At 46.0% G+C, this 24,550-nt stretch overlaps 1 protein-coding gene across 1 annotated transcript; it reads right to left on the reverse strand.

Annotated features, from left to right (window-relative positions):
- Positions 1 to 2,272: 2,272 nt before the first annotated feature.
- On the reverse strand, positions 2,273 to 12,009 carry CDC27 (cell division cycle 27). The gene is made up of 19 exons (XM_078879732.1): positions 11,786 to 12,009; positions 10,406 to 10,481; positions 10,131 to 10,278; positions 9,337 to 9,462; positions 9,109 to 9,206; positions 8,869 to 9,014; positions 7,888 to 8,099; positions 7,553 to 7,664; positions 7,343 to 7,449; positions 7,137 to 7,245; positions 6,826 to 7,024; positions 6,486 to 6,658; positions 6,153 to 6,305; positions 5,104 to 5,312; positions 4,823 to 4,940; positions 4,559 to 4,687; positions 4,361 to 4,435; positions 3,401 to 3,581; positions 2,273 to 3,196 (listed from the first exon to the last, which is right to left on the reverse strand). The coding sequence occupies exons 1-19, from the start codon at positions 11,810 to 11,812 to the stop codon at positions 3,111 to 3,113; spliced, it is 2,484 nt and encodes an 827-aa protein (XP_078735858.1). The 5' UTR covers positions 11,813 to 12,009; the 3' UTR covers positions 2,273 to 3,110.
- Positions 12,010 to 24,550: the final 12,541 nt, after the last annotated feature.

Here is a 24,550-nt window from a genome sequence, read left to right on the forward strand (position 1 = left end):
TTTTATGCATTTAGGTTTTATTTTGGCACAGGTAAACCTCACTGGGCAATAAATGTTCATTTTAGATGGAGACATAAAACACCTACCGTAGTTACGGCACAAAAAAACGAATCCAAAAACAACTACATGGTCAAGTACAGAATGTCGTGATTCGATGTGGCATAACTAGCACAGAACGGCTACTGGAACACATCACATGTACAACTTATTCTGCAAAGCAGTGATCAATTGGCACCTACACACGTGCTAATGGCACCTCCAATTAGCATGGTTGGCTACATACGGTGCGAATGAAGTTCAACTTCCATAGAAATTGAGATCCAAAAAGTGATGTAAAGTAGGACAAGAATATGGTGAGGTTTTGACCCCAAACATTTTTGCTCGGTTATGCCAGAGATCAGGTGCTGCCACATGGAAGGAATTTAAACCAAGAGCCAAAGAAAGTGGTGCAAGGATGAATGAGGTTGGGGAGAGGTGGAATGAGATTGTAGAGAAAGGAGCAGATCAGAGAAGGGTGAGGAGAGAGCCATTCTGGGTAGGAAAGGATGGAGGTGCAGAGACTCAATAGTGAAGGTGGAGGGGCTGGCAGCCGCAACCCACAGAGCGGGCCAGGTCAGGTATCTGGGTATACCCCTGCAGCGAAGGTGTGGTCACAACAGGCAGGCAGTCATGCACAAGTGGGCAGCAGCGCACAGGCAGGCCACACGGGCATGCCTGCGTAGGCAGGCGAGCGGAATTCAGAGGCAGCACAGAGGACCGCAACCTCTGGGTCGATCCCTTGGGCGCAACCAACGTCTCGCTCCGTGAGTGGCAGCCAAAGTCGTGGACGTGGAAGAGGCCAAGCCCTCCGTCAAGCCTTGGACTGCCGAACCAAAGCGAACGTCCCATAAGATGGTTCTGAAGATGTGTGAGATTGTTGGTGTGGGTGGTGGTCATCCACCCCCCCGTGTGCCGTGCCAACCTTCATTACATCCTCACCAACCACACTTGCCCCAAAAGTATGTGGAGGCTATACAGATATGTCTTTTGGTATAAGACTTGTGGTGTATCTGCAGTTATTTAAGTACACCTACACGACACCCTACAATACAGCACTGACACTAGTCTACAATGATCGCCGTTCGCCACTAAGTGACGGTAACGGCACTTGTGCCAGGCTATGTGCACTTTTAAGTTAGGTGAAGTGTTGAAGGCTCGCTGGCAGGTCAGGGGACAAATCCAGGTACCATATCTCAGTCAATATGTCAGATGCATTTCCTGTGGAAACTTTCAGCTGCACGGCATTCTGCTAGTTGTGAACGTCGCTCCTCTGCCATCCACTCTTGTTGAAGGGCAACTGCCTCCAACTGCCCAGTACCATTCTTCACGAGCCTCCTCCACAGAGACCGATCTTGACAGCTGGTACCAGTCATCGGCAAGTCCACTCAGCTCCATATCCTCTTGTACCACATCACTCCATCTCTACTGTAGCCTGTGCCGAACCCATTTAGCCCCCTCTATCTGTCCAAACAAAAGCTGCTTGGGCATGCGGTGGCTGGGCGTGCAGGATACATTACTTAGCCAACGCAAATCCCTATTTGGTCAACCATGCTGCGTATGCTGATGATCTTGTGATTGCTGCTCAAGAGTTTGAGGCGCACCTGTCGAACCTGGAGCGTGTTACTAAGATGCGGGGTCTCACTATCAGCCCCACCAAAACAAATCGCCTGCATAGGTATTGTGTCAAACACTCCAACCTGCTCATGGGATCATTCTTGACAGTATCAAAAACAGAGTAGTTTTGCGTGCATGTTCACCACAAGTACATATGTTTGATGCAGATATGATTCCTTGCAAAAGGTTTGTTTGGTGTTAACACCTTAACACTTGTTTCGTCAGAAATGGTAAAAGCCATACTTACTCCACCCCCTGAACTCCCCATTGGTGATGGGGGAGTTGTGGAGAGAGTGGCGTTTCCATACCTGGCAGTGTGCCTGTGACCAGTTCTAGTTTGACAGCAGAGGTCCCACTCCGAATCGGTCGAGCGGCATTCTTTTTTTTATCAGCGATGTAACGCTGTGTGGAAGCTACCCGCTATCGCTCCACACGACGCTTCGGGTCTTAACCACAATAATGTCTTCTCTATGCTTGTGAAACCTGGACCCCTTACTGGAACATTCGTCTACAATACAGTACACATACACTGGATACTGCAGTCTACATTACAGTAGCGACGAGGTATCCGATGCCATTCATCTTTAAAAGCAATAAAAATGGCACCAGCTGCAGCTCGTTTCATATACTCAGCATTTTATCCTTTATTAAATGGACTTTGAAACAAAAACTTGAACATGTATTTGCCGTAATTTAGTTCAATTTACAGATGCATACATTTATAATCACAGAACCAGGCACACAGTCACACAGAACAGATTGACCAAGCATACACTTGCACGCAGAGAAGTTAGTGGTAATGAGAACAAGTGTGTGATGGTAGCCCACCAAATTTGTAGTTGTGGATACAACACAGCGAGTAAAAAAAAAAACGCACAGATTTACATACATCGGATATACCACTGCAAAAAAAAATGAGAATATTGGAATCCAGCAGAAGCATAAGCAAGCCCATTGAAATAAAATTGAATCCATTGTTAAGATGAGTATATTATGACCTTCAGTGGTTTTGCTTTTAACGCGAGCTAAAACAAACCCACATCCACTAGCTTGGTGCAGCAACTGACTGCACTTCACATTAAAAGAGACAGCATGGAGGCCAATCGCATTGAAATGGCTCTCCCATTATCTCAAACATGACTAGTCAATAAGCATGTTCAGGGCTATTTTACAATTAAATGGTTGCTTGCAGTCATCGTACGAGGGCACATGTCAATGTTCTCAAAGCTGCGAGACACCCATAGCCACAAACGTGTCCTAAGCAACCTTCTTGAACTCTGGTGGATGCATGTTGCATGAAACATCTCGTGAAGGCAGACCCGGGAGGCTGCGAGACATGATGTGCCGCAACTGTCAGCGAGACCCCTTTTTTAATAGCACCGCCGGCTCTGGGTCGTGCAGCTAATGCGCGTGGCTCAGTCGTGGCCTCGCCTCACTCCAGATGGTGCTGGGCACCGTCACAGGCTTTCGTCGCTCTCCGCCGCATGCAGCTGAGTGTCCTCTGCGTCCGTCATGTTGCTCTCGTGAGAGTCAAACCCCTCCGCTGTGCACAAAGATGGGAGGGGCGGGGAGGGGGGGGTTTATTTTATAAGTCGACGTTTACATTTACACAACAACAGTGCATTTTGTGGAGGTCACTGGATGACTTTTCCAGTTCACGAAAATGTAGATTGCTTGCGTTATCATAAGCTATTGAAAAGCGGCGATAAATCTTGTCAGTGCTTGAGTGTTGCTGCAGCTGCATTACCATTCTCGTTGAAGTCCATGATTTCCTGCATGGCCGAATCTTGGCCCTGTTCATCATCGTCCGGAAGGTACCGCTTGTCGATTGCCTCCTTGATCTGGTTGTTTGCTCCCTTGGGGTCCAGGTCCATGGCCCATGAGAAGTTCATGAGGGCTAAGTGGCCCTGACCCAGCTTCTTGTAAACCTATGTACATAATTGCCATCAGCTTATGCCCAGGCACAGTGTGCGTGTATTGTATTGACACAGAATCGGTCACGTAGCAGCATAGCGCTGGCAGGGAAGGGGATCTGCAGCGTGCAGCAGCCCTGTGACAGCAGGCCACGTGATAGACCAGAGAGGGATCTAGGGGGGGAAAGGTTAGGGAATGGACACGTCGAGAACCAAGCTCGTAGGTTCCAGAAGGGGGCATGGCCGGGGGCGGAGCCAGGCCACGCTGACAGGAAAAGAGGGCCCCCCCCCCGGGAGGGGAGCTCGTAGCTGTCGTTTGGAGTGGGGGGGATCTCCGTCGTGCTGCTGGAGTCTTCACCATCTCGGCGTCGCCAGTCAGGCAGTCTACCAGCTGTCCTGACTGGGAACCGTAGTTAACTAAATGTGACTGTCAGGCCGTGTTAATAAACAGAGTGCCTCCTCCTCTTAGTGTCTCCGAGTCAATAACTACATATGTATGTAGACCTTCTTTCCCACCGTACGTAGCCAACCGGGGGAATGACAACAAACTAAACACAAAAAAATAAGTTTTAATGAAATGTCTTTTCAATCTATACTTAAAAGTGAATAGCTCCAGTGGCTTCCTATTATCGGAAGCAAGAGCATTCCTAAGATCAGAAGGAAACGCATTTGGCGCATATCGGGATTTGACATCAAACATGATCAAAATAAATTCCAACACTGAAAATAAAATTTTCAAACCCAAGACGGTCCCTTGTTGACATGTACCTTCATCATTCACAAACTTGCATTACCTTGCCTATGAGGAAGTACACCAGCGACTCCTTGGGTACAATCTGCTTCAGCTCCTCAAGTTCTTGCAAGGCCGCCTGTTCAAACAAAAACCAGAGTGGGGAACAACATTACATCCCACTCGCACCGCCGCCGATGGAGCGGCGTGCATCGAGCAGGCTTGCATGCACCTCAGCCTGCACAGAAATCCGCGCTCTCACCTTGTACTTCTCATTTGCAAAGAGGATGGAGGCACGGTGGAACTTGCACAGTGGGTTTTTGGGCTCGACGTTGATGGCTCTGGTGAGGGTCTCGAGTGCTGCATCAGATTTTTTCAGTGCATGCTGCACCTGTGGGATGAAAAATGGGTCACATTTTCACATTAGGGGATATTCCAAAGAAAGCTCATTCAAGACGTTCAAGTGTTGCAGCACTTACAATATAATGGCACCAACAATTGTTAGCAATGTTGTATTATCACTCACCACAGCAATGTGACAAAGTAGCACTGAACTCTGCGGGTTTATACTGAACGCCTTCCTGAAGTGAACCTCTGCCAAACTATATTTTTCTTGCTTGTAGTAAATCATGCCCAGGCCATACCTGCAGGACAAAATGTTTACTTTTGAATAACAGTACTTTAAATCACACCGCTTCGTCACATTTAAGAAAAAACACATGCACAACTCGCCCTGGTAGTTTCTGCACAAGGCAAGCGAGTGCACAGGGTGCACAAGGGCGCAGGGCGGTGCACAGATCTACTCGCCATGCATTGTAGTGGCGAGGGTTGATGCGGATGGCGTTGCGGAAGCACGCCAAGGATTTCTCGAGCTCTTCGATGAGCGCCAGCTCATGGCCCAGCAGCGTGTAGGCATAGGCAAAGCTGGGGTCCACCTGGATCGCTCGCTGGAAGAATTTGATGGCCACGTCGTGCTCACGCTGCAGGCTGAAGCAGTTGCCCGCTGTGCACCACGTCTACCGGAACACGAGCATTCGAGGAAAGCTGCAGCTGTTAAACTACTATAAAACAATTTTTTTTATTTTACTAGGTAAGGATCACCGAGCTATATGGCTCTTTTTCAGAAGTGACTTGGCCACAAATTATCGCTCAACGAAGTGGTTTATCAAGTGGTAATTTATAGCAGCCAAATAGGCATGTTTCTAAATGTGGATGGAAAAACTGGAGGACCCGGGAGAAAAATCCAGGCAACCACAGGGAGAGAACATGCAAATTCCAAATATACAGGCATCAGGGTTGGGATCGAACCCACGACCGCCTGCATGCCAAGGAGTTAACATCTCGCTACCACGGCGTACATGTGCTGTTAGCATATTGAAAAACCACCGTAATAAGTTAAGGTGAACATGATCGAATTGCATTTCAAAGAAGAGAAGCATTGGAATTAGTGGCAGGTGGAGCCTTAAGGATGGCTTTTTGGGAACATAAAATAAATCAGTACCTTGACTCAAGTTGACAAAACCCAAAATCATGTAAGGCACATGTTTACAATTTAACAAATGTTCTATTGACCGTTTATAAACTCTGTTAAAGGACCGAAGGGTATTGGAGTGGTCTCCACAAGTCCCACGACCAAGGGGAAGACCGAAGTCCAGATGGTGGAATACTTTTAGGAAAGATCTTGAGATGCCATGTGTTTTATGTGCAGCACTTGTAGGCTCGAGTAGAATGTCAAAAGCATGGGCAAGGCTTGGTGGCATCAATGGCTTTGGCAATGATGGCATGTTTATTCTGAAAGGACTGAACTGTGAAAGGGCCCCACACGGTGAAAATATTCCACCGCCACCATGACTCACCTGTGGAGAGTTCTTGTCCATAGCGGTCAGGTCCTGAGCCAGGGCAGAGAGGGCGACATCTCGCTGGAGGTGCCACAAAGTGGTGGAGAATGTCTCCATGCCTTCCAGCTGTGTTGGGTCTTTGTGCCTCAAGTCTAGAAATATCTTCTCTGCCTACACGCACGTATGACAAAAACACGTTTTCCTTTCATTGATATCAACCAGCAAATTATACAAACAAATATGAAATAAAATTACTTACAAATCAGAAGCCATGTCTAGCCACATACACAGTAAATCACTTTACTTGAAGGTTGTATCACTGTGCACATGCATGCTTGTGCTCAATCATACCTGTGTGTACTCTGCCAACTCAAAATGTGCCTTTCCGAGCTGACCCAGAACCCAGCCTGTGTGATAGTGGTGGGGTGGGAGTTCACTCAGCAAGTTGATGGCCTCCTTGCAGTTGTACGAGCACAGTGCAAAGTAGGCCTTCCCCATTTCCCTGAGGAGGCTCATTAGCCCTTCTGCAAGAAAAGCAAAAAAACCAAAGGTACAATTACAGTTTTATTAAATATCAAAAATGGTCAATATCCAACAATAACGCAGATTTATAAATTCATCCAGAATATATTTTAAAAATTACAATAGTCATGCCGTTGGTATGCAAGTGATTCCAGCGATGCTATTTTACCCGCCGCAGCCTTTTGCAGCGTGACGGCCTGTGCAGGGTTGAGCCTCTCCGCGATTTGGCCAGGCTCTGGCTTAGTGCCGTCCAGGCCCTCGCCGAGGTTGGGCTGCACCAGGCCCCCCTTACTGCTCCTGCTCTTTGGCTTGCGGCTGAGCGACTTGCTCGGCGATGCAAACTTCAGTTTTGGCTTCTTGCTGTTCTCCTGAGAAAGCCAATCTCCAATGGTATTAGCAAGATGCAACTGTGCAGTGTCCAGGGAAGGCACCATTATTAATTTGAAAGGAGACTTACGAATTGTTCAAACTGTAACTCACCTTGGCGGTTGAGCTGGCACTAGTAAACAGGCGTGAGCTCCTCCGCGGGGGAGCGTTGGTGAACGTGTTGGCAGGAGCACCGCTCGTAGGGAAGAGCACTTGGGTAGTACTGGAGGAGGCACCACCCACACAAAGTTCTGTTGAATGTGTCCATCCTAGTAATTTTCACATTTGGCATGAGTGAAATGTACCTGCACAAGACTGACCTGGACGGAGGAGTGGAACTCTGGGTCAGAGCGTTTGTTCCGACTTCACGGCTGTTACCAGATTGGCTAAACACTGGCTTCACTCCCTGACCGAGGCGAGTCAGCGTCTGATAAAAAAAAAACAGGCAATATCATACATACAATGTTTAAACAGTTATTATTTGAAATTGGCAAACTCCCAAGTAATTAATATCATGAAGAACACTGTACCTTCTTTGGAGCAGAGACAGGCCCAGTTTCGATCATGGCGGAAGTAGGCGTGATGCCTGACAGGACAGAGGAGTCTGCCGAGCTTGGAGTGTCCATGGGCAGAACCCCAAAGCTAGAGAAATAGTAACAGTTACATCACTGTATGTTGCAGAATGGTATGTAAAGGGGCATGTGTGTCTTGGTATAGTGGCTTAAATAGCAGTTGCTCAATTCCAGAAGAATTCCCTAGAACCTGTACTTTTAGGCACTTTCACATAACTCGACGGCAGAACTTAGAGCCGATGACCCATTTGCACAGATAAAATTCCCAAGAAACGTCGTGCAAGCCGCATCACCTGGGGGTGAGAGGGCTGGCGGAGCCGGTCAGCATACTCCACGTGCCCCGTGCACGCATTCGGGGCGGGCGGGACATGAGGCTGCGGTCGCCCGTCAGCAGTCCCACCGAATCGGAGCTGACCGACACGTCGATGACGGAGCCCGAGGCGGACGGTGTAAGTGGTGCGTGTCGCGACGCTACCGACGACTCCAGGTTTAGCCGGTTCAGTTCCTTGTTGACCATCATGAAAAAAAGAGAAAACAAAATACTGAACTGCAGAGCCAAATAAGCTGGGTAAGGTAACCTATGTCACTCTCAAATGAGACTATCCTGGTCCGATGACTTTTCAAGTAGTTAAACAAAATAAATATAATATAGCATATATGTAACACATTTGGCATTAAACAAGTTGTCACCTATGCTGTATGCAATACATAAGCATGCTTGTAACTTATTGTGTAGTTCTGGAATTCCTAAAATAAAGCGTCATTAAACCAACATTTCAATGTTCTCATAATTGCCATATATATTGAACTACATGCATCTAGAGCAGAAAACACCTATTTATATTTTAAGATTCTGCTTTAATTAAAACCGTATGCAAAATCTTGTACACAGCAGCATATTTAGAAGGGCCGATTAACAAATAACTATGATGCACTTCAACATCATGCTTGTATAGTGCACAGCTGTATGCCCAAGAAAATTGGTCTTTTGTATTGGCACTCCACTCTCATTCTCACCAAGAACTCACATTCGTTAACAAAACTGTGGCCTTAAAAGGAAGCACATAACAGGTGATGCTTTGGATGATGGCCCTTCTTCACAGCACATGGTTCACCACTCTACCTCGCTCTGTGCTGTGAAGAGCCATTGCCTGAAATATTGCCCATTATATACTTTTTCGCTTAAAGGCAGTGTTATTGACCGTGTTGAGTTTTTTTTGGTTTGTGCCTGTGCACCGCTGCCAATGCACTATCACCAAATAGTTCATCCTTACCAAGGTGTCCTGTGGGGTCTCCATGACCGGAGTTTCCTGCACACGAGGCCCAGCATTGCCACACGGTGTGGGGTAGTTGGATTGACAGGTCCCAAAGTTCTGCAATGACGACAATCTGAAGATCTGGTCCGGGTCTGGCTTTTCACCTGTAATCAAGCACAGTTTCGTGGTAAGTGGAAATAACCATAGAATACCAAAAATTAAGCATTATAAGAGCGTGCATAACAGTTGAGCACTCACCTATATCACAGAGGGCCTCAAATTGGGACCACAGGAAGGGATTTAAGCCCAGGCTCTTCTGGAAGCACTCTGCACCTTTTGTGGTACGCTCAGTTTTACTGCAAAAACACAGTGACCACGAGTGACACAGCCACCTTAGAATGCATGTTTAGTTGGTAATGGCAAATGTACTGGGTGTGCTGTACAATGAGCAACAATTAAAGGAGCCGTCCCTGATCCCGGACTAACATGTAGATCTGGCCGAGTGTGGCCAGGACGAAGCACGCAGCATCTCCAAATTCGGTCGTTATCTCCTCATAGGTGCGGGCTTTCCCCAAGATGCCTCCAGCCAGGATGCGCTCTGCTTCTGCGAGTCTGTAGCATAGATCAAAATTGCACTGTGACAATTATCTTGTTTTATTTAATAAAGCTTGCCTACAGCAAACGAGCGAAGGGTGGCATTTTTATTTAAAATTAGCAATACAATTTATTTTGGGGTATGGGCGAAAAATTACCGTCATAACCTATATAAGAAATGTAGTGTTAAAAACCATAGGGTAGTTACATTAACAAAACTAATATGCAGGCCTGAAAACGAATCAATTTGAAATAGTTGAGACAGAATCGGTACACTGTAGACAGTAGAATTTTGGAAAGGACATTTAACGGACACCTCTTTTGTTATTGGATGCCTTATACAATCAATAGCAGCAAGGGTTGTTCACGTGACATACACATTCACAAGTACGTAACACTTTACGCTTTGAAGCCTGTGGAGATAACTAGCTAATTACATGATTTACAGGGTTGAGCTACTTGACCAGTGCAGGGACAAATTCCTAGCAGAGTTAAACAATATAAATACATCGCTTATCAAATAAACCTCGTGGTGTCCGATAGTTTCACCTGGTAGTGTAGTTTGAGAGTCATTTAATAACAATCGTTCGAACCTTTCATAATTTGACACCACAAGCACAAAAGCAGATACATCCACCAAAATTTGCATACATTCTTTCAGTTGTGATATCGTGAAGAGCACTCACTTCTCAAGCTCCACACAGCAGCGAGCCAGCAGATGCTTGCATTGCGGCGTGGAACAAGAGTGCATCTTCAGCAAGCTGTACGCCTTGTACGGCTTCCCCGAGCGGTAGTAGCAAGTGGCCAGGAGGAACAGCACTTCTTCTGATGCAACTGCAAGAATCCACACACAATGCAGGCTGTCTGGAGCAAAACTGCTGCTGTCAAAACCAAGCCAACTTTAGGGACCATACCATAGGGGCAAGCTCTATATTATACCCGTGCGTTGCCATCACTGTACCTTCGGCGAAGAGACGCTCGGCCAAAAAGACGGCATCTCGGAAGGCGTAGTGATTCAAGGCGTGCCAAATTGCAGCCTGCGTGCAACAACAGACAAAAGGGCAACGTGTAAACGCGTTGTTTGAAGTGTAATAATTTAACACTAAAATGTATCGGCTCTATGTGAATTATGTACGTGACAAAAGCAATCGGTTTGCACTTAACAAGCCTCTTATAACCTCCTTGATGCCACACGGTCATGGAACAAGCCACGCACCATCACCTTGCAGTGAAATCGTTGGGGGCCCAGAGATCCCAAGACGTGTTAAGGTGCCTAGGGGTGGCTGGCCCCTAATACAAGTACGCACTGTCATTCATCAGTGGGACCACGGTTTAACTTGTGGTTGTAAGAATGGGAAATTCCTTTAATATCCCTAACAAGCCGCTGCTCCTGGTTTTATTCAACGTGGTTATTTTTTAAAAAATGCATTGTACTTAAATGGCAGGAGCCATCATCACCACAGCAGCACCAGGAGTGCTCGCATTAGCAGCAGCTCGTCACAAAGGGTTTTAATCTCTGCGCTTGGTGGGAGAGGCGAGGGTGACCACCAAAAATGGGGCATCTTGGGCGGCTGTCACCGTCAGCTGCTGTCACACGAGGCATCTAAAAAGCCGGCAGTAGCCCAAACCTCGACTGCCACTCTCCCTCCACCGGTCACTGCTTCCTGCCAAGCGGGCCAAGCCTTGTTCCTCATTATCCGCTCCCACCTGCCCTGGTCCCGTCTTATTCCCCCCTGACAGGTCAGGGCAGACAGACGCTGTCACCCCCTCCTGCAACTTATCACTCCCCCCCCACCACTACCACCACCCCTTTCCTTTGTTACCCCCCGTGACAGGCCAGTACCTTCTTTATTCCTAATTCCCCTTGTTCCGCCTGACCCTCCTACATCTTTACTCTCCCTTCCTCTTTCTCTCTCTACGCTCTCTCCCTTGCCAGCCCAATCGTTGTGTCAATTTGCCCCAGATCCCCACTCCCCATGCGCTCCTTGCCACCCCAACTGTGAACGTCTCCCAGTGCCCCCCCCCCCCGGGCGGCTCTCCCCGTGCCCCCCCCGTGCCGCTCCCCCCCCCGCCGCTCTCCCCGTGCCCCCCCTCCCCGTGCCGCTCTCCCCGTGCCCCCCCTCCCCGTGCCCCCCCCGTGCCCCCCCCCCCCCGTGCCGCTCCGCCCCCGTGCCGCTCCCTCCCCCCCGCCGCTCTCCCCGTGCCCCCCTCCCCGTGCCCCCCTCCCCGTGCCCCCCTCCCCGTGCCCCCCTCCCCGTGCCCCCTCGTGCCGCTCTGGCCGCGCTCCTTCTCCCCTCGCCCACAACGGGGCCTGGGTCACGCCGAGGCTTGCGTGTGGTACCTGCACGGGCTCCTGGAGCACGGTCATGACGGGGAGGCGGGCAGGCGGGCGGCACGCGCAGCCGAGGAGAGACGCAGTCGAGGTAGCCGAGGGGAGACGCCGGGCATGAGACGCCGGGGAGGAGGAGGAGGAGGGAGACGCGGGGGGGACGCGGCAGAGCCTGGGCCCGGCGATCACTCGGCCGCCATTTACGACACTGATGGGGGAGGGGCTAGGCGATGACGTCACCGGGGGGGGGAGGGCGCGTCAACCGCCACGGCCAGGCCGGGCAGTCGAGCGCCGAGAGAAGAGCGAGCGGCGCGCGCCAGGCCGGGCAGTGGAGTGCCGAGAGAAGAGTGAGCGGTGCGTGCCAGGCCTGGCAAGTGGAGCGCCGACAGCGACTCGAGCAGCAGCAGTAGCAGCAATGGGCCGAGCTCGTAATTTGTAATGCGACGATTTGGGGTGCAAGCTGCTTTGGCAACGACGACCGATAGAATCGGCCAGTTGGCCTCTCACCGCGTGCGCGCTGCACGTGTTCGATTACTGTGCAGTATAAAGCTTTATTACTGGACTGTTAAATATCAACGGGGAATTTTGACGTAAAGCTTTCGTGACTGCAGGGATTCATATTCTTGGTTCTTTCGGTAAAGTCACGCGGAAGGGAAATAATAAAATAGTAAAAAATATTTTTAAAAAATATTTGTAAAAAAATCTTGCTGTGGATTTCACACCTGATGATGATTGTTTGTGTTGCAGTCCAAACGTTGTGAGAATTTTTTAATGTTTACTATTTGTATTACTTTATTATTTTATTGTTTCCCTTCTACGTGACTTTACCGAAAGAACCAAGAATATCAACAGGGAAGTTCACCTATTTGCACCCACCCCCTTCTTTTTGGGCACCGCCCCTTCCTCTGTAAGCCCCGCCTCTTCCTGTTTAGACCACGCCCTGTTATAGTTAGGCCTCCGCCCCTTAAGACACGGGGTAATACATGAATCAGAATCTGTATTGACACTGCACTAGAAATCCGATGAACTATGAAGCGTTTTTTCACACATGTCCAGTAGGGGCACGGGGTCAGAACGTTACAACGACACACAGTACAAAAACACGATAGGAGTGCAGAATATGATAAAGGTAAACAAATCACTTCAAATATACAAATAAAACTCAACTGTTTTTTTCTTTGTTTATCTTACCCACTGAGGTATTAACTTATTTTTCAGAAGCGACCTGGTCACAAATGGTAACTCAGCAATGTGGCTTATCATGTGCAAATTTATAGCAGCAAAAACACTCATGCAGAGGGAGCTGGTAGGAACGTTGGGTTGCTCGGTCAATGGCCAGGGTCAACGGCGACGTGGTGTATTCCGCAAATATGGCCGACTGTGAGGGCGGGCACAAGCCGGCGTGAGTAGGTTAAACGTTGAGTTTTATAGGGGCACCACGGGGTGACCAGCCCCTCCTCCCCAAGCCCCACCCCTCCCACCCCCCACCCAGCCCCTCCCCTCCCTCCCCACCCAGCTCCACCCTCCCCACCCAGCCCCTCCCCACCCTCCCCACCCAGCCCCTCCCTCCCCACCCAGCCCCTTCCTGCACGACGGACAGACGGACACAATAATCCCCTGTGGGCTGGTGTAACCAGGAGGTTCCTACCAGTATAATCTTTTTAATTTGTAACGTTCTGACTCGGCCCTACTGGACATTTGTGAATAAGAACTTCACAGCTCATCGGATTCCTCCAGCATAAATACATCGTCTGATTCTGATGTTTAAAAAAAATGGGATGCGACGTGAGCGCGGGGTTTCACTGGCGACAAGAGAGCTTCCCGCGAGAGTGTGTGTAGTTGTGAGTGTTGTGTTGCTACCATCAGAAAAGTCCCCTTGCCAGGACGACTCGTATGGAACGGGGCTCCCTTTCGCACGCACGAGAGAACGTACGCAAGTTAGGGACATTGTGACCGGAGGAAGAGTGGTCTTGGGCTGGACATGGCGCTCGAAGGGCTGATGGGTGTCTGGGTGCCACGGGTCGAAACGAGCGAGCTGGTCATCTCGAAAGAAAGTAAGAAGCCAACTGCGAAGACGGAGCGATTTAATCCGCTCGCGTGCAGGAGCTAAGGTGGATGTTTGCATCACGTTGCCCTGAGAGATGGCGCGACAACTTCGGGTGACTTTCATCCAGCAGTAGAGATAATTGTTGAAAAATACACAATGGCCCAATTCAAATGTGAACGTGCACTGGCTGATGAAACATTTCCTGCAGTTCCACCCAGTCGCTGCCAGATGGCTCTACAAACCCTTGTTGAATATGCGAGATTCTATCTGCATGGCCCGCCTATGCTGTCCGTTACCAAGCGAATATTGATGGGTTTACTTCCGAGCTCAGTTAAAGGGTCACAAAGTGCCTGGCATCGGTCACGGTATGTACAAGCGGTGGGAGTGGTGGTGGTCAAATGTTTAGCGCATTGCGCCATGAACCCAGCTACATAAGCTCGATTCCTGGTGACGGCGAACACAGCAGCTAATAATGTCCGAAGCAATCTGCACTGACCACTATGCTTGCGTTTGAGTGTATTTGTTACACTGATGATGCCGTTTAGCCAGTTGCCCAGCTATTTCACAAGGAAGATTCGTGGGGCGTGAGCACAACAAAACCAAGACAAACATCAATATTGCAGAGAACGAGTTCAATATTGCAGCAAACGAGTCCTTAAGGAATATTGCAATGACAAAAAACCCAAGATATTTAACGGTCATAAACGAAAAATGAATATAAAACTGTCTTCTTTCGTATGGCATTTTGGGGAATCACAACAGATTACAAATTCATGTCGAGATTTGATATCCATTCGACTGCTTCAGCAGTAGCCGCGTGGATTGATTTCATATTGCCGTTGAATGATCCGATTGGGCGGTCGCTCACGAGATGCTGCACAGTCCGATATGTCGCGCCATCACCACCACCACAGTCTCAAACTGGACTCTCGTTAATTTTCATGGAGAAAGTGTCCCAAACATCTTGCATGGAGTGTCCGGATCTCGATTCAACGAGGACCAGATCTTCTTCCGTAGGTCAGATCCTGGTTGGAGGATCGTGGGGTCGCTGACGATGGATTTCTGGAGCAGGTTGGCGTTTGGCCAGGCTTCCCTCCGAATAAAAAAAATATAAAACTGTGCAAATGTAACATGAGTGCAAGAGGCGCCAGAAAAAAAAGTAAAGTGCGGGTGCATTTATCAGCCGTGTTTTTGGATTAATAGTGAGATAAGTAGGGAGAGTAATGGAAGGGAACCGATCGGAAGATGAGCTGCAAGGGTTTTAAAGAAACGTGGAGGAGCATCGCGGGATTAATCAAGCAAAGTTTTAGCAAACGGAATTGTAAGAAGGAATAAGGAGGCAATCTCGAAGCTATGGGAGGGAGTTAGAGACACTAAGTGGTCCTTTAGCTAATTGGTAGATTTATTTTAAGAGGACCTTTCAGATGAAGACAGCCTGTTGATGGTCTCTCTGGGTATTTAGGGGGGCAGATTTGAGTGAATGTGCAGATTGCACTGATGAGTTCTATAAGGGGTGTAAAGGGCAAAACAGAGTGGAGTGGTATTGCGGAATGAGACATTGTAGGGTAGAGTCAGAATCTCGGCAGTAGATGATGTCACAATAATCAAATATAAGCATGACGATGGCATTAACTATATTAATTTATTTCTGTATTGGAATACAATTTAGTTTTTTTTAAATCTCATTGTTCCAAGTAGTCAGTGTGTGAGTGCAGAGCCACATTACGCAAATGTGCCAAGACAGGTTTGGGTCAGGTGGAGAATAACCTAACTTTGGTCTTTTTAGCATCGCGAACCAGTTTTAGGGTATTAAGTTTAAGATAATTACTGAAGTCCTTTTGTATACACTGTTGTCACTACTCCGTGGAATTTCCAGAGGTCAACAGGGCCGTGTCATTAGTGAAAAAGTGCAGATGACAGATATTAATGTCCCAATACAGAGACAACAGGACAGGGCCAAGCAGAGAGCCTGGAGTACCTCCTCTGTTAATGGGGGTCCTGTCAGATAATGTATTATGGATGGAGACAATTTAAAATCGGTTAGATAAGTTGCAATCCAGTTAAGTTGCAAATTCGGTTATTTTCACAATTCGAAAACAATAGGCATTTATCCGTTGCAGCATTACAGGATTGCAACTTGTCCTGTTTACATATTTGACCGCAAGCACGTGTGAGTCATGCAGACTTTATGCCTCGTGATGGATGGCTATTTGGTGTGTTTTTAAATCCTTTATATTAAGTTCACTTGCTTGCGCGCTTACGACCTTGCAAATCCTTCGGTCGTTTTTAACCCGCTTCCCGTGATCCAATCGAGCTGACATTTTGCACACAGACTCGTTGTGCGTGACAATTTATTTTCGTGAAAATATTTTTCCAAAATTTTCCATTTTTTAGGAAGAAAAAATTTCATTTTTAATTTAAAATACCAATATGATAAAAATGAAACTCTTACTCAAGAAAAACAGAAATGAATAATAAAATAAAACCGATGCCACGCATATAAAGGATTTATAGTGAAAAACTTTGTTTTTACGGGTTACTTTTTTTTAAACATCTATTCTTACTGGAAAGAATAAGAACTATTATTTTTTCATCACTTGTCCTGGTTTTCCTAGGATCGTCCTATTTTCTTAGGTAGCCGTCCTGATAAATATGCGACTCTTCCCATACCTTTTAAGAGCTCGAGATTTTGTGTCGAGAAGAGAGGAAGGAGGGAGGTGAGTGAGGATAGGGAGAGAGAGTGAAAGTGCAATAACACGGAGAGGAAAGAGATTGAGCAAAACAGAAAGAGGAGAGCGAGGGAAAGCGACGAGCAAGTGGGAGGGACGATTAGGGAGAGGGTCAAGGGAGATTGGGACGGGAAATGGAGAGGTGGGAATAGAGAGAGAGCGAGGGTGAGCGAAATAGACTTTGCCTTTAGCGAAATAGAAACAGGGAGAGAGATATGGGTGAGGGAAGCGGGTGAAATATAGAGAGAGGGAGGGAGAGGTACAGGAGGGGAACAGAGAAGTAGAGATAAAGCGAGACATCCAATTATTCATTCAATGTCTTTTTTTAGTAAAAACTCGCCCACACCAAAGAGGGCATCGCAATACATTGCGGTATACATTAAATTAACGACGGCAGTCCTACCTATACAAGTAAGACATAAATTGGGATATTCGTGCAGATGAAGCAAGAATAAGGTGTAGAGTCAGGGTTCTACGTAAGATTTTAGTTTAAAAGTTTTACTGGCTGGCTGACTGGGAGGGCCGAACAACCACGTCTAAAGGACGTGTGGGTTGCGAGTTGTCATCATGTACAGGCGAGACATGAAAGAAAATGTTGTACATTTATAAGACGAGTGATTAACGTGAAAAACTACATTCTAAGAATGCATTGTGTCCGCGCAGGAGCGTCCTTCTGCAAGGCGGGGGGAGGGGGCCTTGCAAGTGGAGTTTCACCCTTCCCTGGCCTTTTTCATAGTCACTGCACTTGACTGAAGGCTTGAAACACTTGCACATTATTTTTAGAATGGGGTGGGGGACGGGATAAAACAATCGTTCTCATGATTTAATCTGTCCTCACGAAGGATCGAACTTGGTGGAACGATTTGGTGGCGCTCAAGCGAATTTCGTCTTTTAAAACGTGACGAAAGACTGCGAGTACGAGGTCAAGCCAGCGATTGGAAAAGTATAGCGATTTTCTGAGGCTGCAAAAAAGAAGCACAGGATACGGTGTGAAGCCACCCTGCAACTGCAAGACCACAGCATTTCACGGTGCAGGTAATGCGGTTTATAAACTGTACATAGAGTGAGACCCTGGACAGAGATATTCCTCTCCCTCCTGGAGGCTGAATTGCCCTACTGTTGCCAAGGATTTGGCCATTTCAATTCGTATGTTGCAGTACATCTCGGAGTAGTTCTCGACTGTTTAATGAGTGAAACTGCGACGTAATTACGAAATAATCGGATATTAATACTCATTAGTATTCCCTCTGTGTGCAGTAAAATGCCTGCGAACTGGTGGCGGCAGCAAAATAAAAGTGGATGAACTGCAACGTTTGTGCCCTCGGTGTATGCAGTGCCGGATTATCCTAGTAGCAAAAGTAGCTACATATGTGTAATAAAGGTCGTTGAAGCGACTTCTGGAATCCGGTCTTTATTTGTCTTTCTTTACAACACTCCTTCACGCTGCTGACAGACAGCGTGAGAGGGATAGAGAGAGAGAGAAAGACGCGCGCAGCCACGTGGCAGCCTGGACCACCGCTCTCGCGTGGCCCCTTCCCTCGTTCGTTCCAGTTCTGACCACGTGTTGTTCGTCTCCACTCCTATTTAATACCCGGGTCACGTGGTACATTTCCACCAATCCTGGTTAGCCTCTATGGAATCTTCTAGACTCCATCGTAGGCTCCCGGGACCACGCCCCTGACTCGTCTCCCCATTGGCTGTGGCTAAAGCCAGCAGAAACAATCCTTTACTTACAGCTGTCACCTTCCCATTACGTCAGGGCCACGTCCCTAGGCTTCCCCCCATTGGCTATAGACCAGGACCGGCAGAGCCAATCATCGTGACGAGTTGTGATCCGTCAGCGATTGGGTCGAGGCTAAAAAGAAAGCCGTCCCTTGGTGTGGACCAATCAGTTTCAAGGACAATGCATATATTATCATGGTGTGTTTTTTGTTTGCATTTTGACTGCAAGTATTGTGATTAATGCAGACATTAATCCTTGTAAAAAGGTTTCAGTTTTGTTGCCCAAAAAAAAGGGGAAAAACCCTATTATTATGCTTTCAAGCTATTAATTCCGGTTCAGTGATTCTGCACTTTTTTAATTTAGGTCCCCTTAATAACATATGCGAACAGACCCCGTACCAGCTTAATCCGGCACTGGGTGTATGTCTGCATGTCCATTTCCAGTAGCTTTTGAGAGTGCTTTTTAAAGATTAGACTACAATGAGCAAATTGATGAGTAGTTGCAACGGGTGCTTTGTGGCATTAAATGCATTTAAAACGGAGACAAAACTAGACATCGAAATAAATCGGGCCACAAATACACAAACATTTTGCTAAAAGTGCTCAACAGATTATGCTAATTATAATGATCGATTGGATAATGTTAAGTGTTTTTTTTTTAAATAAACATTCGACTAAAACTTCATTTAAATATGCATTACACATTGATTCTAAATGTGTATATTCTTACACTGGGGTAGGGTTTCCCCCCCCCCCATCTCTTAAAAGCATCTTCCTGTGGGTCTTTGAAATCTGATGTGTAAAGAGTGTGTGTATGTCTTATTGTCTGCAAGGTGTAATTCGTGCTGTATAAAACATGATGTTACAAAAGGGATCGGGTGATATGGTGCGTGCTCCCCTGCACTGCAGTTTATGTAACGCTTCTGTTGTCTGCGCGACCTTTCAGAACGCTGCGTGATTCAAAACATTATTTTTGACCGAAAAATCGTGTAAATAGTCTTTGCAAAGCATTAGCCCTCGGTGGCATAGGAGATAAATCTCGAGTGAAATGCCAATTCAGCTCAGTGTGGAATTACCTTCGTCCCTTTGTAAACGAGAGCGGACATTCGCCTACCGCCTTCATTGTTTGCGGATTGACGTCGACGACTGTTAACGCTCTTGCGTGCGTCATTCAACTACAGCGTAAAGTGGCCTCTAAACAATAGTTATTCCTGTACGAACACTCGAGGAAAAAACAGACATCACCATTTAAATACTCACGTGAGTCATCTTAATGATCTCGTTCGGAATAATCACGAAACACAAAAGAGCCCCGTGGATGTTGTCATTCTTTGTTCATCAGTCACGTGTTACAAGATGGCTGTGACGCGCTTCGTGACGTCATCGTCGCCCATCAGCAGACCATGCTTTCCCACCTGATGACGGACGCTTGTGTTGCGCCCGAAACGTCCTGATTTTATTTTATTTTATACCTGCGTTACTTTACCGAAAGAACCAAAGAGTAGGAGAACTACATTTTTATTTAAAGCTTTCGTGACTGCAGGGATTCATATTCTTGGTTCTTTCGGTAAAGTCACGTAGAAGGGAAATAATATAAATATAAAACAATAAAAATTATCACGACGTTTCGACTGCAACACAAGCAATCATCATCAGGTGTGAAATCCACAGCAAGAACATTTTCTCTGATGATGATTGCTTGTGTTGCAGTCGAAACGTCGTGGGAATTTTTATTGTTTAAAGTTTATATTATTGTATTATTTCCCTTCTACGTGACTTTACCGAAAGAACCAAGAATAGTAGGAGAACTGTTGCTTGCCTCCGTGGGCACTGGGGTGGTGGTGACGAGGCACACAGCTGCCTGTCACGTGGGCACTGGGGTGGTAGTGGCGAGGCACACAGCTGCCTGTCACGTGGGTACTGAGGTGGTCGTGACCAGGCACACGACGTTGTAAGCCACATTGTAAATGAACATTCGCCATAGCAACTGTGGCTTTGTTGATATTTAATCCATAGAGGAAATGTCCACATTTGCCGAAGCACTGCTTTGTTTACACACACATACACACGGGGCTTGCAACGTGGAATGACTTAACGTTTTGAACGTGAGGTTACCGGAGAAATCTGAAATACAGTCAATTCCATAACCGTCACGCCTGTTTTATGGTGAAAACACTGAATTTGTCAATATAGTTTTTATTGCCATCATTTATCAAGCGTTATGGCCTTCACAGTATGTTCTACCTGATCGAACGAACCTTCGTCACAAGGTTACTGCTGTCGAATTTTTGGTTTCTTAGAAATACCAGTGATGGTGCGTCACTGCCCAGTAACCTTAATGGCCATTCAAATGTTGAATGGAGAATTTCATTCCAGATTGGATTGTTTTGCTGAAAAGGACTGCCCTCTTTGCGGTGTCAAACAAATGCTCACACACCTCCTTTGAAGAGCTTAAAGCTTAGTCACGCCTGTCAGTTTGCACAATGTTAGCCCGTGAATTCTACAAAACTCGAATAATGATAACCATAAAGTCACAATGCGATAACATATTGGGGCATAAATAACGGAAACAACAGCAACCGTACAGTGCACTAATAATGATGTTGTTTGAAAGTTTAGAATTTTAAAAAGTCACACGGACGTCTCACTTTCTCGGAACAATCAAACGCAAATGAAACAGTGAGTTATTAAAAACGCGTGGGATTGCTTGTCCAATTGCTTTCACTGGTGAGGCGTTCGCATAAAACGCTGCCCTACCCAGCCAAGGTTGTTGGTTAATGCCATAAGCCTCCTGGTACAGTAGCGATTCCACACAAATGCACTGTGACACATTGACCCTCCAGCACCCGAGGGCAGGTCAGAGATAGGGGAGTCCAGAAATAAAGAAGAGCAGCTCACTGTGGCGAGGGAAGGGCTTTGCCATGTCTCAGAGAAACAAATTGCACCTCAATTAGTTATACAACATTGCAAAACTCTACTGCTTGAGCAAAGTAGATTAGTTATGAAACGTAATCACTGTTTTGCTTAGCAGTGTGCCTTTTCCTCATTAAGCGAAACACGTATTCCGTGCTTGATGCAACCCAGCAGGTTGCCTTGATATTCATTTGAATTGGTAATCAAACTGACATCATCCTCAGCCATGATCTACACATCGCTGTTGTAGCTATCCCACACAGTCCTGCGACACCAAACTTAATTCTGCTCCTGTACATGAGCTGATGGTATCGCTCCGTCTCCACAGTAGACTTCTTTAAGTTGCACTTCTGTCACAGGTCTTGTCGATCATCATCCCTTCTCGCGATGTTTTTTGCCCAAGCCGTAATTTTTAAGATTTTTTTAAGACAATGTTATCGTCTCTAATTTCCACTTAGTTTCACGCGTAGGCTTTCACGACCAAAATTATGATTCAGGATTATTTTTTTTATTTTAGGTTATGTTGTGTAAGTATAATGTCACGTTTAACTACTGTATAACCCTCCACCACCTGACAACGAATTAAATCAAGTTTTCATTTTATACTAGAGATATAAAATAGTAAAGTCACGTAGAAGAGAAATAATAATAATGTTTATTATTTTATTATTTCCCTTCTACGTGACTTTACTGAAAGAACCAAGAATATTAATCTCTGCAGTCACGAAAGTTTTAAATAAAAATATAAAATAGTGACAAATTTTGCTCGCTTTCAACATTTCTGGTTTGCTTAAAAATCAAATCAATTTGAATATTTACCCAAGTGACAACTTGATTTAATTGGCTATGCTAGGTGATGGAGAGTTATGGCTAATAGTGGCATTATACCTACGCGATCTCACTAAACATATATTTCTGCTTATTCTCTAATTAACATGTTTTTTTCTGTCTCTCAGTGCATCTCTAAACGCATACTTTAAACCCAGTTGTATTCTTCCAACAATTATTTTCGTTTGTTTAACAAACTTTCCTACACATACTCTACTCTTTGGTTCTTTCGGTAAAGTCACGTAGGTATAAAATAGAATAAATCACGACGTTTCGATCGCGACACAAGCAATCGTCATGAGGTGGGAAACCACAGCAATCATTTTTTTTTTTTGCTGAACCCAATTCTGCAGCTCTTTTTGTACATTTTCTGAAGTTATTAGAAATGTATAATGACCGTATTTGTCAGCGAATCAGAGATGGTTAATCCTCTCTCCAATATTTTGTAACTCTTTTTAAATCTCATGCCACGATAACCGTTTTAATTATAATACCATGGCAACAGTAATTCTCTGGCAAGAAATGTGATCGTAAATGATTTGCACTTGTAAGACCATTCTGGAAGGTCGTACGATATATAAAATAAATTGCATTCAAAATTCTAATTGTATCATGATCTGCATGTTCTTTTTCCGGAATTAATTTTACGGTACTGCTTAAGAATCAGTTTATTTCGACGTCAATTTTATTAATTTGTAAATAACTAAAATCATATTACAAGCAATGACGTTTTAACATTCAATCCATCTTTGATTTTCAAAAACAACAGTAAATCCATAATGAAATACGTATTGTTACCAAGACTATAAAACTGTAAAATGAACAACGTTGTTGACAATATTATTATGGAATTATTGGTCTTATTATTTACATTTCACCATCAAATTAATTACAATACACAGTCCTTGTCGATCCACTGCTCGTGGTTGAAGGCCTCCAACACCACCGTGTTGGCCATGAGGGTTGCTTGACCATATTTCACCACCCTGGTCAGTTTAGGTTGGTTATAGGGTTCCATCCAGTACCGATTCATACATCACTGGTCACTGATATTATCCATGACTGGCTATTGAACTCAGGTAGTCCGGTTTGTGGCACAGTGCGCCAACCACTGTGTTACCTTCCCGGCAAACGCAGGGCTGTACCCTAACCGTTTTCGCCCGTTCGTAAGATGTATCATTTTCCCGACAGAGCTACTACAACCTGAGCCACGCTGCAGGATGCATCGACCGTGCGAACTGAGGCTGTGCCACTACCCTCCCATGATTACACGTTCTGTACACGTCCACCCGATGTCTTTTTAATGTCTCCCCGGAGGCAGTCTGGTGACAGCATAACCACCACCCGATAAATGGCACCCTTTTAAATATGCTATTGAACGTTTCCTATGATAATTTCTATTCTCCGTTACCATTCCTTATTTTGTGTGCAGCAACGTATCTTTGTCATAAAAGAGGGAAGGATGAGAATGTGATGTTATGTTCATTCGTTACAGCCGTGAAGTCGACGTTTTGTTGTTGTGAGTGCCGCCCGAACGGGCCGTGTGTGTGTTGACACACGGGGGTCTTCTCCAGCACATGTCCGATACAGCCCGAAGGAATTCGCTGTACGGGAACAGATGGGCACCGCGCACTTTTCAGTCCACTGTCTTGGTGTTCCTCATTATGCGGTGCGTCTAGTGTTCTGTAAAAAAAAGATTTATTGTTAAATTACACATTCTTGAACAGCTGCATTGCACTGGGATGTGCAGTACAAATACAATGTTTTTTTGAGGCTTACAGCACAGTGCCAATTTGATTTGAAAGGCTTTACATGATGTGTACCACCCAGAGGCACTATGTAGTTTGTTGGATTTTTTTACAAATCGAACATTGAATTAAATGTCATGGCTTGTCACTCCAAACTACTGCCAAGAAATGGTATTGTCACTGGGCTCAACTATCTGCTCAGATGAGCAAAATGTTGACGACCAAGGGCATTGCATCAGACGGTGCTCAAGCGTTTGCTTAGGCTCTGCATATTCACATTGGGGATCGTGTCTGAGCTACCACTTGGTTCACTTGTCATCCGTCTTTGCCACACCATCTGTCGCATAATTTAGATTCCATCAGTGTTTTGGTTTGAGGTCAGGGCCTGTAAGAGATCAGGATCCTCCAAGGTCATAGGCATTGTCTTTCCGACAGACCTGTTCTTCACCTGAGGACGGCTGCTTGCGTTGTGGCCGAAACGTCGTGAGAATTGTATTTTATTATGTTTTATTTTAATTATTTTATTATTTCCCTTCTGCGTGACTTTACCAAAAGAACCAAGAAGATGAATCCCTGCAGTCACGAAAGCTTTAAGTCGAAATTTTCTGCCTTTTTAAAAACTAAATCTAATGAACAATTTTTTTTATTTTACCAGGTAAGGCTCCACTGCGCGATATAGCCCTTTTTCAGAAGCGACCTGGCCACAAATGATAGCTGAACGAAGTGGCGTATCATGTGGAAATGTATAACCGCCAAATACTCTCAAAGCGTATTTCGAAATGTGGTGGGA

The sequence above is a fragment of the Lampetra fluviatilis genome, chromosome 1 (genome assembly GCF_964198595.1).
Source record: "Lampetra fluviatilis chromosome 1, kcLamFluv1.1, whole genome shotgun sequence".
Lineage (NCBI taxonomy): Eukaryota > Metazoa > Chordata > Hyperoartia > Petromyzontiformes > Petromyzontidae > Lampetra > Lampetra fluviatilis.